Source organism: Acomys minous (genome assembly GCF_964271855.1).
Source record: "Acomys minous genome assembly, chromosome: 11".
Lineage (NCBI taxonomy): Eukaryota > Metazoa > Chordata > Mammalia > Rodentia > Muridae > Acomys > Acomys minous.
In genome coordinates, this window is record NC_140492.1 from 48,971,765 (window position 1) to 48,990,926 (window position 19,162).

General features: G+C 40.4%; 1 protein-coding gene across 5 annotated transcripts in view; it reads right to left on the reverse strand.

Annotated features, from left to right (window-relative positions):
• LOC311609169 (uncharacterized protein) overlaps positions 1-19,162 on the reverse strand; it is a 627,587-nt gene that overhangs the window by 59,919 nt on the left and 548,506 nt on the right. The window contains exon 11 of one of the 5 annotated variants that reach the window (XM_084802004.1): positions 4,702-4,865. The exons of the other annotated variants lie outside the window; for them this stretch is intronic. Coding sequence (XP_084658130.1) covers positions 4,819-4,865 — 47 coding nt within the window. The 3' untranslated portion in view covers positions 4,702-4,818. The remainder of the gene's footprint in view (positions 1-4,701; positions 4,866-19,162) is intronic. 5 annotated transcript variants of the gene reach the window in all.

Below are 19,162 nucleotides of genomic sequence, written 5' to 3' on the forward strand. Positions count from 1 at the left end.
GTAATTCCCTGAAAGAGTTGGATTCCGTCGTTGATTGTATCCTATAGGGAAAGGAATGCTTCTCTATCCACGTTTAAAATGGATTGACTCTTCTTTTCCATATCTGTTAATTCCAGCCACCAGCTTTAAACATCTCCAACAGCCAGCCATTAGCCCCCACCCTGTCGCACTCCTGAGCCTCGTTCTCCTGACCTTGCTCACTGAGTTCACCCTTACTGATGTAATCCCACATGCTTCACTGTAGTTGCATTCGTCACGGTGCTTGTTAGAATTATCATCATTCCTACTGCACCTTAGGCTAACATATTAAATGTACTTCCACTTTGCTGTCTTCCATTTCTTCAGCTAGGTTTCAACTAGATATGTTATTTTACACGATCAATAAATATCCTGTCAGTCAAATGACTCTGATATAATGATAAAAGATTGTTAATTGGGAGCAAAATCTTAAGACTAGAGAGAATTTTGTAAGTCCAGATAGTGGCATTTCACTGACCTTGGATCCACAGGTTCAACATTTATTAATGTTAACTTAGTCCTTCAGAGTAATCTATTAAAACAATAGATATAAAATATGTATATGTATCTATGAATGCATTGACTTTAATGAATTAAGGAAGATCTAAGTACTTTTAAAAGAAATACTAGATCTGATCCACACTAGGCATTCATTGGCTTTCTAATATAGCCTAAAACATTCTTTTGCTTTACTTAAGAGCTTGATTTTTTTCTCTTATAGTATGAGGGCTGTAGAGTGGCACTATACTTCACAGGCAATGCACATATCTTCTAACTTTAGTTTTTTTATGGTCACGGTATGTGCATGCATATAAATAAATGCACAATAGTTTAGCCCCAGAAATGTTTATCCTAAACTCTAAAAACATAGCTTAAATAGTACACTGGTTAGCTGGCACCTCATCGTTGCTGTTTATGTTATAAGGCACACAACGCCACTTTATAAAAGAAATAGTCATTTATTTTCATGTTTAACCTAAACTGTAGCATTTCAGGACTGAGAATGGATGCAGATTGTGCTCTCCTGGTTATTTTTGGCTTTAAATATATTGATCATTTTATCATTTTCTTGTGTTAAACTGCTTTAAACACAGCACAAATGTTATTCTCGTCATGCCAGAAATGGGTTTGGAATTGATTTTGAGTTTCCATTAATTTTACTCTTTGCTCTCTGTGAGAAGTTTTTCACTTGTTTAAACCGAGAAAGATACTGTTGTTCGAAAAATGTGGGAGCACAACACCGAGGAGCCTCAGCTAGCCCAGGAAAGGCATGTGTTCTACTTTACAGAAGCAGAAAGTTACTGAATTCACTACTATGGACTTAGCTAAAATCAGTGAAGATTCATTCATTTGAATGCACTTTCATGGGCTTTCTCGCTCTTCTCTTCACAGAAGTGCTCAGCAAAGCCTGCATCTTCTGAAAAGCCATCTGATTGGTCCAGGTTGGCACTGTTTCAGTGTTTGGCCTACGGTGGCTGCTTAGGAACAATTTTGTCTCATCCTTTCTATTTTCCTGGGTTGTATCAAACTCAGACATGTGGTGTGCAAAAGAAATCCAAGTCTTTAAAAAAAATACTATGTCTTTTGGTAGTAAGGCCAATGCCAGTTCTATTTTGGCCAAATGATACTATCAAGATTTAACAAGAGATACTCAATAATATCTCCAATCTATGAGAAGACATCTCAGACCGAGGAAGATAATTTATTACATCTCGCATACATATTCTTTCCCTCCATGATCAAACTTATTATTGGTACCGAAGATAATACAAACTGACAAGAGTCCTATGGCAAGTACTCATTTTGGTTAGTGTAAAAAGAAATAAACAACTATTTCTACATTAAAACAGACACCAGAGATCTATTTTCAGTCATTGTTGAAGGTATTTTTGCTCCCATAAAGGCACCTTGCAAATCTGCCCTGTTATCTACGGTGCTGTCACAATGCAGAATTGGTAGCATTTCAGCCAGATTCTCTAAACTAACTAGATGAAACAACTGCACCACAGCATTAAGATTCCTTTGCCGAGTCAAATGAAAGGAGAGCTATACAGTACAAATAGCTTGAAAGGCTTGTCACAAGCACAGCGAAACCCTGTACATGCTATATATTTTTCTAGGTTTATAGTACCATCCCCTAGTATAAAAACTGTTCTGCTTTCACTTTGCACTTAGGACTATCAAGAACCACAGGGAGAAATTTAGATAGGTAAACTTCACTTCCCACGCTATTCTTTCTGCTCCCCTGCAGTTCTGCGTTTCTGAACAAATGATTCATGTCTTTAAAAAGTGCCAGGATGTCTCTTCCTCTAGCTATCCAGGCTTTGATTTTATGTGTGTATCATGACACACCTTAAAACACAGTCCCACCAACTGCAGTGGGACATTCATTTTAAATACAGACTTAGGGGGAAGAGCTCCATCTACTGAATCAGTTAGATCACAGTTGCACCCTATAGTTATCCCTTCATTACTTTAACACTTGGAAGCCTTAGAGAGAACAGATAAGCTACAGACACGACCACCTAAAAACTAGCTGTGAACCCAATGCTGCTTTGGATATTTCCCAGATGCCGTAGGGCCCCTTTCCTTTGTCCTTCCCGGTTTTCAAAGCTTTCCATGTTTCAATATAAAATGAAAACGGGATGCTTTGCCTTGTGAACCATTTCTCAGAAGCAGTAGAAAGTCATTGGAATTGAAGAAAAAGCCTTAGGTAGGCGAAGGAAAGATGCATGAAGAAAATCTCTGTCCTTGGCAGGCTGAATAAACTAGGAAAATGCAAAGAAAAGGGTAGCCTCCTTACTCCTCCTACCTTGTGTGACTGCTGAGAAAGGCTACAGCTCCCAGAGTCAGCTCTCTGGGCTCTCCTCAGCTGCAGTGTTGCTGTGGCTTCCTATGATTATAGGGAATGCTCTAGCAAGCCAACAAAGTCACAAACAAAATTCATGAGGACAAAAAAGCATAAAACAGCTGATTTTATTGGAGAAGGTCTTGACATTTTCCTACATATGCCACAATTTTTTTTAGTTAGTATCTAGTTCTATGATCAGAGAAATTATCTCATCACACTTATTATCGCCATTTTTTTCAGGGTTGCGATGGTGCAGCATGGACAAACGGACCCAGCAGAAGCAAGGTAAAGATTTTATCTCGTGTTTGCTTGAAAGCTATCTCAGAGATCACAAGTTTAGAACTTTCTTTCTCAGAATACTAGTGACATATAGAAACATTTAGTTTCGCTAGAGTAGAAAAGAATTAAAAAAATAAAAATTAAAAACAAAACACCAAAAAACCCACTTGTTAACACACTAAGAGATACGGAACCCAGCAAGTGGTATCTGATTAAACTTTAGCATTAATGTATCTGCCTGAAATGCAAGAGTGTGTAAGACCTATGGAATACAAACTAAGGTAATCTATATGAATACAAATGGATGTTTATAAGCATAAAGTAATCAAATAGCGCTGACATCTTATTGAATTTTTAAGTTACAGAAAAATGATAAAGCAACAAAAGTTCACTAGTTCTTTTTCTTTTATGTAAAAGTAGAATTAATATAAATATTAAATGGTGTTGTATCTTTTGATGTATATGCAAGTATGCATTCATATGTTTATATATACATGGATAAACACACACACATAAAGTAATATTGATTGGCAATGAAAGGTAGCTTGCTGAATGAAAATTAAAACTCTGAATTACTTCAAATTGGGTATTGAAAATATTAATAGATATTTCTTTTTTAACACATTGAATTTTAAAGTTTGATCTTAAAGCACATAAAAAAACCAAATTATAAAAGCATTCCATAACAATATGTATTTTGTCAAAAAACTGATCACTTACATTTGTTATAATATTTAAAAATCATAAAGCAAAAATACAAAACAAAACAACAACAAAACCCAAATGGCTAATTAGCTTTTTACAAATCTTTTCAAGACAATTTCAATTCTGAGTAACAAGTAAGTTACTTGTATGAGAAATTTCATCTTAGAGGGTAACTTGTTTGAATAGTTATAAAGGCTCCCAACATGTAAACAGTCTCCACCATAACTATAACAAACAGAAAGACTCAATCAGAATGACAAAACTTGAGAGGGCCATTGCAGACCTGAGAGAGATGACTACAGGAGGCAACATCAAGCCGAGTGATGGAGATAAAGCTTTTTGGAAAATGTAAAGTGTGTCCATCACTGACTGGAGAGACTGAACCTCAGCAGCAAGGACAACAGACAGACAGACCAACAACACCTGGGTATATGCATCTGCAGGAGAAAGGTACAGGACCAACTACGCAAGAGGAGAATCCACTTCTTTTGTTATTTGCCTTTGGAAGGCTGGTTTTTAAAAAAGCCTGCACAAAAGATACATGTGTTCCTTTTTCTGGTATGATTACAGGCCCACCTAGATTTAGATTTCGGTTCCAGATGAGACCAGACATGTTCAGGCTAGCACATCTTTGCTCTGTGTAAGCACTGAGCTGCTAGCATTTCACTGGCAAATTCACATATCCTAAATTTATGCACAATAGATGCCCTTAAAAATCTGCAAATCTTCTGTCTCAGTCACATTCCTCCTTGAGTGAAATTTTTTTTTCTCCATTTACTCTGCTAGTAATAAGCCAGAAAGTTAAGGCAGGCAACTCGTACAGGAAAGAAAAGTTGAATAGTACTTACCCTAAGTACAGTGTGCAAGCCTGAGTGGGCAATTCACTTTTTCTCTATGATAGTTAGAAGGGTATCCAGGTCTGAACTCAGCTCCTGCCCCTTTCCCTTCTGGAAAACTGAGGAGAGTCACTGAAGGTGCCTCACAGAAGAATCCCACAAACCGACAGCCTTACCTGTGGCCATTCAGAAGACTGCATTGGTGTGTATTTAAAACTATGAATAAAGTCAGAGACAGCGCATGCTCAGCAGGCAATTTAAAAATATTTATAACATTGTTGTCTCAAAAACAAATTTCCTCAAACAAAGCAAAACTCACATTTCTTACCCATGCCAAGTTTAACGTTCTGAGACAGAGCTGTTTTTGAGTTTTCCGTTAGGGGAAAAAGGTTTCTAAAAAAATTTTTTTTTGAGCTGAAGGAGAATAGTTTTCCCTTCCCTTTTGGGTACTCTTAAAGGGGTGGAATACATTTCTTTTCAAGTTTCAACAAAATTCACCGTTGGTTATAAAAAGACACAGCACATTAAAGGTTCAAGAAAAATAATTTCAGAACAAGTAACAAGAAACTAAAAACTACAGGTCTAAAGCATGTAGCGGTCGGTCACCTGAATCTTTAAAGCAGTCTTGTGTGTTGTAACACAAAAATGTGCACACACAATCAGGATCTAGTATGTTCTGTATGGCAAGAAAAATGTACTGATAACCTTATGCATATCGAGAGAGGTTAGCCTCTTTTCTTAAAAACTAAAATTTGAATTCTTCAAAACTAAAAATGAAATACATCACATTTTAGGGTAAATCCAGCAATAATTGTCTGTCATAGCAAGTATAATTGTTTTTCATAGCAAGCGTGGAAAGGTAGCTTGATCATACATTGGTCAGTTAAATTTTGAGATACATAAAATAAAAATTTGATTGAGTTAAGATTTTAAAAGTACTAATTAGAGCAAAAATGCCTGTCTCTCCCCTGCTTGAGAATTTCTCTTTCTCTTCCTTGAATACCCTAAATATTCCATTTATCATCTATCACCACACTCACAGCCCACAGATCTCAAAGACCTTATTTAAACCTCTTACTCAATTCTTAAGTCTCTGAATGGACTGCAACTCCGGCTCCACTTTCCAGTGGTGCTCAGCTGGCCTCACAAAAGCTCCACAGACATATCTTCAACTGTCTCTGATGTTTTCAAACTCAACCGAGAGTGAAAAAAAAAATCAAGGATTGAAAAAAAGTTTATTAAAGTGAAACCAGGAGTGCAGATTTGAAGAAGTTGCCTCTACTTTTATTTCCCTCCCAACTCTGCACAGGTGTTTCCTAACTCACGCTGCTGTGCAGGCTGCCGAGGAGGAGGGGTGCATAAAGGTGAGGGAGTGGGCATAAGTCTGACCAGCAGGCATTAGGAGTTGCAGCCTCCTGTGTTAATGGAGGTGGTTAAAAATGTACCCCCCCTTCCCCCCGGCCAAGCCTGGAATGAGGTTTCTTTTTGGCAAACGATTAAACCTCTATACTGAAATAATTAAAGCTTTGTCCTTAAATAAAGCATCAGATCAACAGAACAAAAACAAAGATAAAAATTGCACACACATATGCATGCGTGCACACACTCTGACACACAGATACACAAAACTAGCCGGTGAAGGGAGAAGGAAATTAAATAAAAGAAAACAAACAGAGTCCTAACAGGCCATTCTCCAAAAAGAAATCTAAATAAAAGTCATATGATATCTGATAGTGCAGGACACGTCGCCAAGAACCAGAGCGGATTGCCTCCAGGAAGAAAGGGCCAGTGTATTCCAGCTCAAAGAGCTTTTCTTTCCTCCTCTTCTATTTTCCCCCTTTCTCCTCGACTGTGAATGTGCTACTCTTAGGTCAGATCTACGAAGAGTCCCAGAATGACAGCTATCACCTCCCACTGTACTCTCACAGCACAGCTAGCTGATGGCTGCTCCTGAGGTGGATCAAGCAGAGCCACTGCTGCCCTCAGCAAGTCCCTTCCTAGTCCTCTGTCCCTCTCAAAACACGCTGGTCACATCAAAAAACCTGAGATGGTAGCCGATGAAGGGCGGGGAGAGGAGACACACACACAACCCCAAATATGCAGGTACAACAGCTGCAACAACAAAAGGGTTCAGGGGGTGGGGGGGTGGGGAGAAAGAAAAAAAAAAAAAAAGAAACCTAGCAAAGTGCAGGAAAAAAAAATCCCCCTAAATCTCTTGCCTTCAACTAAAACTTTTAAAAGACTTAGTTTCTTTTATTTTTGACGACTGACTTTCATTTTAGGATCATTTACTCCTTAAGCACTACTAAAAGCATTACAAGTTCTACAAAAATACAGACATCTGAGTGTAATTCAAGAATTTTCCTCAAGAAAACATGTAATTGTAACAAGTAACCTACCCTAGAAATTCTGGATTTGCCCAAACTTCCCCTACTTCTAATATCTTTCCGTGAGGTCAAGTGCTGGCTCGGCCACCCAGTGCCAGGTTTAATCTGAGGGTCATTACTGAAGGAGCACACACATAGAAGCTTTCCCCCAAAAGACTCCTTGCTATCAAGTTACTTCAAACACAAGGCACTGAGACCTCCCAGCCGGGAGGGTTGACTAGTGAGGCGTTGCCCTCTGCCCCATAAGCACTGTGCCCTTAAGAAACAGGGATAGACACACATTTCACAAATATGGAAAATGTATATGCCTGTAGTTTTTCTTATAGTGTCCATCCCCGGGGATAGAATACATTTTATTTTTTCATGAATGGGAGGAAGAGAGAAGGAGCGAGTCTCTGTATGACTTCTGAACAACTGTTGTAGTTGCTTCCTTCTGAGCCACAGTTGTATGCAGTTTGTGCTCAGCCTGATCTATATTTTCGTTTTTGTTTTTGTTTTTGTGGTGGCATTTGTGGCTATTTCTCCTTTGCTCAGTTTAGTGTCCTTTATGTACCTTCAAAAGATTACCAAACGGCACTCAAAATATAAACACATTAAGAGTAGAACTTTCGGAAAGAAAGCATTTTTCCGGGATTATAATTCAAGGATATTAGTATAAAAATATGAAGTGTACAGCATATATTAAAAGATAAAAGTGTTCAGTATACTTTGCACAGACAGTTAACATTCTGACTTCTTTTTTCTTTTGTTAGAGGATTAATTTGAAAATGACAAGGATTCTGGAATGTTTGCTACAAACACGAATTCATAGTGGAAATACACATGCATAGGCAAAACATCAAAAAGAATACAAAGCTACGAGGCAATCAGAAATGCTTAGAAACCTCCGTCTAGACTTTAGTTTGCTTGAACTAATATATCATAGATGGGACAAGTAATCTCTCTGGGAGTTTGGTCGGTTATGTCATAGAAACAAAATATAAAAGATAAATATCTACTCCTTTACTACCTGTTTTTTTTTTTAAATAACTGACAAGTGACACAAGCGATGCCCTTTAAACAGATGGATGCAAAAACTTGGGAGAGCAAATGAACTGATGTACCCCATTGGTATTTTGGGAGCTCAGATTCCATAATTAACTTTTTACCCAAGTGGCAAAAGTAGAGGATGTTCTCGCCGCTAAATTGATTATTTGATGGACTCTGACTCTTTCTTCTACAAGATTTCAGGGACACAAAAATGGTACAGACATGCTAAGAGAGGATGCATTCTGAGCAACTTTTACTGTGAGTAGGAAAGAACAGCAGAGTGAGCAGAGGAACAGTTGAATTTAGAAAGACTAGAAGAGGAGAAAAGAGCAACACAGCCAACTTAATTAGTCATTCCTTTTAATTTTTCATGTATATATGTAGGGGTGACGGAGAGAAAAGATAACTAGGTTTCTTTTGAATATCTTTGTGTCTTTTTAGAGCAATGCACTGTTCTTGTCTCTTTCTTTTTTAGGCAAAATAAAATAAAATAAAATAAAATAAAATAAACCTAATAAAAATAGAGAAACATATATCAGACATTAACCCCCCCTCCCTTTGTAAAGAACTCTTTGTTCTCCAGTGAAAATGCTGAAAAATCCCCGGGCAGCTACTCCCTGAAACAAGTGCAAAACACTTAGAGGCTTTTGGGCTGGCTGGGAGCCAGGAGCCCTCCCGCTGTCTGGTTAGAAGAGGAAAAAAAGAAGAGAGGGGAAGAGGGATGGGGAGAGGGAGACAGGGAGAGAGGGAAGGGAGAGGGAGAGAGGGAGAGAGAGAGAGAGAGAGAGAGAGAGAGAGAGAGAGAGAGAGAGAGAGAGAGAGAGAGAGATTGGAGCTTCCTTTTAACAGACATAGGAAGCAGCGTTTTTTCTTTTTCTTTCTTTCTTTCTTTTTTTTTTTTTTTTCAAAACTGGCGGTCAAGCGTTAAGTAACTCCCGTCTAAATCCACCTGCTAGAAATGAACTTGGGTACCCCCCAGGGGTGCACAAAGACAGGGAAGACAGTAACACACTCCATACTCTCTCCCACCCCCGAGTACTGCTTCCATTCTCCCTGCTCCCATACACAAATGCCCACAGCTTCTCACGCCGCCCCTCTTACCCCCCAACAACAAACACAGCAAAATACATGCTCCCTTAGTCTCCTTAAAAAAAAAAAAGCCTTTCCACCTCGGTTGCGACACAGTGATAAGGGGTAGAACATCTCATACCTGGTGTGAATGCTAATCAGTCAGGAGTTCTCCTTTTCCCAAGACAGGGAACTGTTTCCTTCCAAATTTATTAGAACCTCCTCCACTGCCTCTTTGAAAAACCTTCTTTGTCACCCTCTCCCAAGTCCCGATACTTCTTTAAAAAAAAAATGGCTTCGGAGCTCCTTCTATTCTTGATATTGATTCTCTCTCTCTCTCCCCCCCACCCCTCCTCCTCTCTCCTGTCTGTGTCTCTTCTGAGTGGTCTATTGATAAGTCCCTGGAGGCACTGGGTCAGCCTGCCCGTAGGAAACCAGACACAATGCACAAATCTCCGAGTGCCATTCTGCCATCAGCAAGCAGACCACGTTTAGGAGAGAGAGAGAGGGAAAAAAAACAGTAGAGCAAGAGACAGAGAGAGAGCGAGAGCAAGAGAGAGAGAGAGAGAGAGAGAGAGAGAGAGAGAGAGAGAGAGAGAGAGCGCAAACGAGGGAGGGAGAGAGAGACTGAGAGAGAGGAAGAGAGAGGGAGGAGAGAGAGAGAGAGAGAGAGAGAGAGAGTGGGAGAGACAGAGACACACCGAAAAGGAGAGAGAGTGTGTGAGAAAAAGACTGATTGGAACAGGAGGGAGGGAGAGAGAGAAAGGGAGAGGGAGAGAGAGCGCGAGAGGGAGAGCGACACTGCCAGTCAGGTTAATCATCCCTACTTTAATTAGCTGTTCGGCTTAGACATAAAACAATTGAATTTGAATGATCTGTCAGCAGGCTCAGCTGAACCAGAGGGGAAAGCGAATATTACAAAAAGACTGTTGGTGTGTTCTGATAAGCAATACTGCTCGTACTGACAAACCCTCAAAGGGGGAACTATTAAAACTTACAACTAAACAAAAAGTGCAGATACAAATGGCACTAGATAGAGGTGTTTTTAAAAAACGCAGTTTTCTCTCCTAGTTTTATGAATCGTAGATATTTGTAAGCAGGTGCCAGCATATTGGGGGGTTGTGTGGCATGTGTGAAAGTTTATTAACGATGGTCTAGGAGTGTAGCAGACAGATGCTGCAGAGAACAAGACAGGTACAGTCGGATGCCGAATCTAGATCTTGGAGGGAGACAGATGCTGGAAAAAGAGGCACCATGGCAAGAGATGAGCACAGACAAAGTCAGTGGGCAGACAGGCAGACAGCTTTTAGGCATGGCACATTCTTGTCTAAAAAGGCAAAAGTTCTGATGCAATAATAGGTGCAAAACAATCCATCCATCCGCCTCTCCCGGGTGCACTCCAAGGTACAGTTAAAATGGATTAATCTTTGTGACAAACAGAGCTGGCAAGGCAGACTCCAGCAGACACTGAGGCGGTTTGCAGACCCAGAGAATACAAAGCTGGGAAAAGACCTAGAGATGAACCTCTCCCACCCCTAATTCAGCAAAGGAGGAAACTGAGGCCCAGAAGCTCAGAGTAATAAATCACAAAAAGGCAATAACTGTTAACATAGAACCCAGAGTTCTAGAAGCCTGGCAAGCTCTTTCACGGATTACCAATCCACTAGAATTCCTTAAAGATTCTGGCCCAACAGATATGAAAATCACCATTGCCTCCAGAATAGCAAGAGTCGTCCATCTAAAGAATTAGTGCAACCCCCTCTTTTTTCCTCAAACGTCTATATTCAAGGGGAATGTTTTTTTGTTCAGTTTGAATGATAAGCATAAAGATTAAAGTTCTTGGTTCATTCTCAGAGCAGAGCAGAGAATGTAACATTATAATGTCCCATCTGAGCAAGGCATAGTTTGTGCTACATTTTCAAGCTAACTCAGGCAGTGGATTTATCTGCAAAGACCTCGCCCAGAGTTTGGTGAACATCATTTGCTATTTGCTACCATGAAAGAAGATGTGGCTTTTTCATGCAACACATTTCTAAAATACAGGCACAGTGTGGGTGAAGGAGACTGAGGTTTTCAGTTTATGATAAGAGTTTTACATTACTAATGAGATTTTTCTACCTGCAAGATTTGCTATGGGAACTTTTCTGCTATATTTCAATTGAAAACAAGCCGCCAAAATAAAAGGGGGCAATTGTGTTGTTTGCTCATGAATTTGATTATATCTTTTTGGGGGCACAGGATTGCACTTAGTGTGAGCTCTCGACAACAGAAAATTGAGGGTGCGTGTTTTAAAAGGAGGAGGTGCTTATAAAGAGAACAGAGCCATCAGATGTTACTGAAGAGATTAAGCCTCTTGTCCTAAAACAAGAATCATGTTGTGTATAAAAGCAAAAACCGTCAGTCATGCTTCAGTAGCGACGGTGCTACTTAGGGTGAAAGAGGAAAACCGAAAGAAATGTTAGGCACCTGGAACCCACTCAAGAGCAAGGCATCTGAAAGAAGTCACAGCCAATGTGATTTAGCTTATTTGCACACTGACCTCTTTACCAAGGGCTGCTGTGACCAGCCAGAAATACAAGGTCCACAGCCATTTTGGAGGTGAGGGAGAGGAGTCACTGATTTTGACACTGGCGATTTCTGCAGCAGGTCTTAAAGTATCCGGAAGCCCAGAGCAGGGAGGGCGGTGCTTACAAATGCATGCTGGCACACTGAATATGAAGGGCACGGGCTGCCCAGCAAACACAGCTGTATAACAACTAATGAGACAGGGCTTTGCTCAGAGCCTCGGTTTTCCCATCTGTAAAATGTGATGTTACTGGCCCAGTTGAGGACGGCAGAGATTAAGAGAAGGAAAGCACACAGACTGGTAACGACCTGGCAGCTCCTGAGAAAGGCTTAATATGAAGAGTAAATAATCAGAATGATGAACTGTGGACCTGTCGAGTGTGTTCTAGTCACAGCCTGCCAGTTCAGGACACAAAAACCAGGCAAGAAAGCAAAGATGGAAGGTGCACACTTTTATGAGATACGGCTGGCAACAGAGATCAATGAACTTTAGTACCCCAGATTTCTAAAATATAAACTTACAAGGAGGTTAGGTCATGTGAAGGCTAGCAGATCTCAGTATCCCCTAAGTTCAAGAAATATTTCCTAGCTCACACACACACACACACACACACACACACACACACACACACACACACACACACACGATAGCCAGTAGATTCTGGGACAATTACTCTGCACGCAGCATTCCGTGATGAATTAGCAACACTAGGAGTTAGGTGCTCCAGTGCCTTCACTTCACATCAGAGGAGACTCAAGTATAGTGAGCTCATGGAATCTGCTAAACTACAGAGCTCTAAACAGAGCTGGGATTAACACAGGCAATATGACCCTAAGTCTGCATTCTCAGCAACAGTGCTATCCTGGCACCTGGTAGGTTTCACGAACTGGTAGGTTTAATGAACAGCAAATGAATAAAATGCATTGAAAAATTCCATCAGAAGCAATGTAAGTCTCATCATCATCACTTTTAAGCCCCTTGAGCTCGGACTGTGTCGTCAGTCCTCTCAGGCCCAGCCCTTGATCAGAAAGCCAGGGTGCACGTGCCTGGGAACAGTGTTGAGATGGAATGAGGTGAAGCCTGCTGCCCATGGCCACCCAGGGCATTCGAGTGTCTGATGGAGGTGAAGCCTGCTGCCCATGGCCACCCAGGGCATCCGAGTGTCTGATGGAGGTGAAGCCTGCTGCCCATGGCCACCCAGGGCATCCGAGTGTCTGATGGAGGTGAAGCCTGCTGCACATGGCCACCCAGGGCATCCGAGTGTCTGATGGAGGTGAAGCCTGCTGCCCATGGCCACCCAGGGCATCCGAGTGTCTGATGGAGGTGAAGCCTGCTGCACATGGCCACCCAGGGCATTCGAGTGTCTGATGGAGGTGAAGCCTGCTGCCCATGGCCACCCAGGGCATTCGAGTGTCTGATGGAGGTGAAGCCTGCTGCCCATGGCCACCCAGGGCATTCGAGTGTCTGATGGAGGTGAAGCCTGCTGCCCATGGCCACCCAGGGCATTCGAGTGTCTGATGGAGGTGAAGCCTGCTGCCCATGGCCACCCAGGGCATTCGAGTGTCTGATGGAGGTGAAGCCTGCTGCCCATGGCCACCCAGGGCATCCGAGTGTCTGATGGTATTTTTAGCACTTTGAGGGTAATGTTAGCACACAGGTTATTAATTGGCTTAATTCCAGTTTGGATAATTACATCGTGTCTCTTTAATTTTTCCCCTGACAATGCTATCCGTCACTCCCTGTCACAGACGTGCTCTTTTAAAAAGCATATGAACACACACAAACATGTAGTTATATTTAAGGTTTGCATAATCACTTAGGCTGCTGCTTCCCTCTTCAAATGGCTAGTGTATAGTATATATATAATAAATAAATGACTAGGGAAAAGAATGAGAGCCATTATAAAACAAAGATAACTAGTTGAAGCTAGGATTTTATTTAGCACTCAAATAAACAGATTATCAAACCATTTCCTTGGTTACTGGATTCCAATAAAAAATATATGTCTTTATAGGTCAATATTTCAAGAGTTGATGACCTGATTATGATAAATAATTTCCTTATAACGTGTGATTTTTAGCATAAATAAGTCAATTAAATTTCTGATATTTTTAGAGTAGACAAAAGGTGTAGGTACTGCACGTATAGCATACCAACATAAGTCTCATTTATAATAGCTAGTAATCTGCTCATTAGACCCTGACTTATTTGGTGGTTGCTTTATAAAATTTGCAAACATATTACAGAAGAAAACCTAGTTTAGAAGTTCAGAAGCTTGGTAATTAAAAGTAGACACACTCTTTTCCTTTTCCCAAAGAACTTCTGGTTTATGAAAGACTGAATGTGTCCACATAACACCACAAGATTTTCCCAGAGGCCTATGTCTCAGTCACATGCACAAGTAAGTAGCTTCACACAAGGTGCATCACACTTTCCTGGTGAGTTTATTTACTATGCACGAGAGTGTCTAGACCTTTGCTTCTCTAGCTTTTAGTTCAAAATTCCATGCGTACTCTACACATAACAATAGATGCCTTAACTCAGCATATGCCAGCATTTGATTTACTTTCAAGCATCTTTTCTGGTTCAGCTCTCAAAGTCTTCCTTCTTACAAATGTCCTCCGAATGTTCCTTTGTGGTCCTCTGTGAATCATCACATAAAAGCCAGTGCTTATGTGGCGACCCTAATGCTGTAGCAAGATTAGTATCAAACCAGTCCTGTATCCTTTTGAGGATCAAAGGTTAATTCCATGACCTCACCTGAAAACAGGCCTAAGTACCATAAACAGGCAAACAAGCAGCCTGTCTACATTTCTCTGACTCTAGTCATCTCCCAGTGACTGCCTCTCGTTAGTTACTCATGCTTTGAGCCTAGCCTTTGTGGGAACAGGCTTTCCATTCTGCTTGGCATATGTAATGCACTGTCTCACATGGCTACCTCTCACACTGGTAGATAACATCCCATAAAAGGTGCAAGTACCAAATATTTTCACAGTACTTAATATAGTACTTTTATCTGGGCCTTATGTTTCCAGTATATAAAATGGGTGTGAAGATTACACTAACACTAGTGATTTGATGCTGTAAATAATATTATTCAGTAGGATATTAAAAATTACCTAATGAAAGTACTCATTTATTTATTTTACAGCCTCATCGGTAGAAGAAGTCGTTAGAGAAGAAGAAGCCCTTAGAGAACATATTCCAAATTCAAACCTGAAATGAATTTTGAATTAGAAGAGAAAGTGGACAAAATTCATCCTGAATATTGGAGATGGTAAGCAAAGTCCTTGACTTGAAAACTGCAATTGAATGACACAGTAGAAGAAAAGGGTCTTTAGGAGATGCTTTCTTGGTCACAGAGGAAAGCTAAGTTGTAGAGATGGCTTATCTGATAAGCCTAGGGCCACACAACTGACGAAAAGCACTCATTTTGGGACTCAATTCACCTGTCCCTCTCCATGGTTGCTTTGCCCAGACTTTGCAAGATGGCTTTCATATTCTTAGTTTCCACAATCCTGCTCTCTGTCCTTTTGGATAAATTCTTCAATTCTAGTGCTGAGGGAGAAGTAACCATGCAACACACTGCAAAGGAACTGTGCTAAGCAGATTGACCAGTAGCCCCGCAATACACTGATGTCCTAATTCCCTGAACCTGTAGGTTACCTTATATGGCCAAGGGGGTCTTGTGGATGTGATTAAACCAACACTGTAAGGTGGGGAGATTATCTGGGATTTCCTAGGTAGGCTATAAATACAGTCATAAGTTCTTATAAGAAAGAGGTAGGAGGACCAGTCAGTTGATGTGCTGGCAGAAGAAGAGAGTCACATAAGCCGAGGAGTGCAGAGGTTTGCAGAAGATATAAAAGGTGGACTGTTTTCTAGAATCTCCAAAAGGAATGAACTCTAGAAAGACCCTGCCTCTCGTGCAGTAAACCACGTTCAGACTTTTGCTTTCAGGACTGTAACGAGGATAAATATGCATGGCATTAAAGTATCAGGCTTGTGGTAATTTGTTATAAAAGCTCAGGAAATTAATGCAGGCACCACCAGCGACTCTGGTCTGGATATTATCTTTCGATATAACTGAAAAATTCTTAGCTCTTTATTTTCTAAAATTCACTTTGGCAGATATATTACTTTGTTGGTTCAAACTGGGCTTACATTACCCGAGCCTTTATCAGTCGCATTGCCTGGTTAGCAAATCATGGATGAGTCTTCTTTTTGCTGCAAGGACTCCTTTCTAGGTCCACACCAAGCCACGTGCTTCAAATATGTAGCTAAGGGGCTCACTGAAAATCCATCTAGGACACTTGCGGAGGGCTAGCACTCACATTTTATAGTTAATTCACACCAGTCATTCTAGTTAGGAGGAAGTGGAAGGATCTTGCTGTCCAATTCTTTTATTTTTGTGTTCACTTTTATTTATGTGTGTGTCTGTGTGTACTATACGCTGTGTTCAGGTGCTCACAGAAGCCACAAGAAGGCATGAGATATTCCCTGGCGGTTGAGACTGTAAGCATGCCATGTTGGTTCTGAGATCCAAGCTCAGGTCCTCTGGAAGAGCAAGAAGCACCTTTACCTGCTGAGCTAGCTCTTCAGCTCCTCAGCGTCCTCTTTTTTGAGTGTCAGACATCCTGAACTCTTTCTAAATACTGAAGTGTTTTTGCTCCGGTTCTCACTCCATCTTTGTCCTGTTCTTTCCAATGGAGGTCAGAAACAGCAATAAACTGCACTCCTAGGGCTAACTTGTTTCAGAAAGCCTCTTGCCTTACTATGTCTCTGCCATTCAGTTAGTGCATGCAGTCTGTCAGTGCTCCTTAGACCAGTAACATCAGTGTTGGTTAGAAGCTTGCTGCAACTGTAAATCCTTGGGTCTTACTCTAGGCTTGTTCTGTTAGATACTGAGAGGTAGATGACAGAGTGTCTATGTTTTGGCAAGCCCTTCAAGTGACTTTAAAGTCCAGTTGAGACCATTTTCACTGGGTAAATGACTGTGAAGTTTAACAAGGCTATGAAAAAACTGTTACACTGTGAGATTACCTGCTAGCCTAGGTATGGCTGTGGCTCTAAAACTTGCTATGAGATCTTAGACCATGCTTTTGCTCTCATTACCTATACAGTGGAATGAGTTCCATTTATGAAAAAGGAGTTATTGAAATCATAACTATGAGAAATTCATAGCTCAGAATTATTTACTGTGGAAGAAATGTCAATTTGGACTCCAAGTGTTCTAGGACCAAGGTGCTGAAGACATTTTGATATTTCATATTGGCAGAGGCTCTGAGACAGTAACAATAAGAGGCTTACGAAGTTGCAAGGTTCAAGTTAATATTGATGACTGGATGTTTGCACACAAATGACGGATGTGACATTGAGTAACAGAGTCCCTGGCATTGTTGGTCTTTAGAAACAAACACTGAGTTTTTAAATCCGAAACTCTCCCTGTTCATTGGATTGCAGACTTTAGTGACAACTTTGAATTCTGCACTGACAACAGAAGTCTGTGGGATTGTGGGGTTCAGTAATGATTCTTCCTCAGTTTCCAGATGTACTCTGCTTAGCTGAGTGGTCCACTATCACTTGTATTTCTAGACAATTATTTTGAACCAGAGGCTACAGAAAACAAAACTGGTTATAGTCACTTAATTTTTAGTGGAACAGGCCTAAGGTGTAGTGGTGGGAAGCACTGAGACCCTCCTTAGACACGAAGGCCACATCTTTGACAGGTTGTAAAGGACGAATACAGCACATCATTACATATAATCGTACTTTTCATAGAAAACCATCATGATTCCTTCAGTAGCTGAGTAATGTAAATCCCGTATTTCCAAAGGTTTCTTTTTAAGTGGGAAAAGAACCACTAAGGTAGCTAAACACCTTGTTAAAAAATTCTTCATAGAATTATAGTATGTACCCGTGGCCTGAGAGAACTTCCTCTGAGGAGCAAAGACTCCCCAGCACATATGGTAGTTTTCTGTACCTTGCAGCATGGCTGTGGGATGGCAAAGGTTCAGGTTGGGTCCCCATTTCTGCTAAGCTACTTATAATGTGTGAGTCAGGAGAGGCAGATGCTCCCTTTAAGAACTTCATGTCCGGAAGCATGTCATGTGTCCTTTTAAATTGCACAGACCAGACTCTCTACTTGCAAAATGCAGATAACATGTACTTTGGCAAACTTACGAGTTGTTCTAAGAAGTAAAATGAACAATCGACCCAGAATGCTTTGTGAACTATTTTGATTATTTACTCTTTAGCAGGCAAGTAAATAAAGGTACGTATAGCACACTGGGAATGGTAGATTGCATATGTTTTCACATGTAAGTTGCACATAACATTCATGTCCCCCAACAATTCTAATTTGTCAGGTTATAACTAAAAGGGCAATTATGGATGTATTTTCTTTAAGTCACTGATGTGATCTCTCTTTGGCCATGATTAATTGCACGTTAAACAGTCAGTGTTATAGCGTTTATTATAAGTTACATTTCGGCCAAATTTGACTTTGAAAAGATTCCCTAAATAATAAATTCAGAATTCCAAACTGAGGAAAGCATGACACCCAGATCTGGTACTTGGGGGTTAAAAATATCTTCAAAGGCCATTCCTTAGTTACTTAATACCAAAGATCTATTTAGAAATGTTCATGAGCTCAACAAGTGTTCCTGTAGGAAAGTTTGTGGCAAAGACACTGGTTCAAGATTTAAAAGAACAGGAACATGCATTCTTCCCCAAAGCAAACAGTTCCTGCTTTAAATGGCCAAATTGCTTAAAGAAATCTGTATTCTGTGTTCAGATGAAAAGCTCCTACGTTAATGCTATTTAGGCAGCTATATGAGAATGTAGTACCCACTCTGAGTTCTGTTAATAGAAAGGAAATTATGGTATATTTTATTATAAATCACTAATGCAATTCTTCAAAGAATGCATCTGAATATCACACTATTGTTTAAATGTTTGTGCATCCAGTCCTACCTTTTCTGCTGTGCACTTTTAACTAGCAGAACAAGCCGCGACTTGCACTCTCCAACTTTCCTTCTGCTTCCACTCGTGGTTTGTACAGAGCATTTGCTGCTCTGCTGTTTAATTGGATTCACTTCTTATTGGCTTTTCTTGGGGGGCAATTAATGCACACAAAGTGTCTATAGATAAATGCATCATTATCACTGAAGTGAGAGTTGCAATTCTTAATTTTTTAAAAAAAATTATGCACTGGGCCACTTACTTTTCCCATGTGACACCTAACCTGACTAATTATAGAAGTGAATAGAAAACATGATTCCCTTTTAAAATGCTCATTTTATGTGCAAGATTTTTATGAATTCAGCTAATGTGTCAAGTACAGACATTCTGCACAATGACGTTGACCGTGAGGTTTTATGCACTACAATTTTGACTGGAAATATTTTAAGTTAAAGCAAGT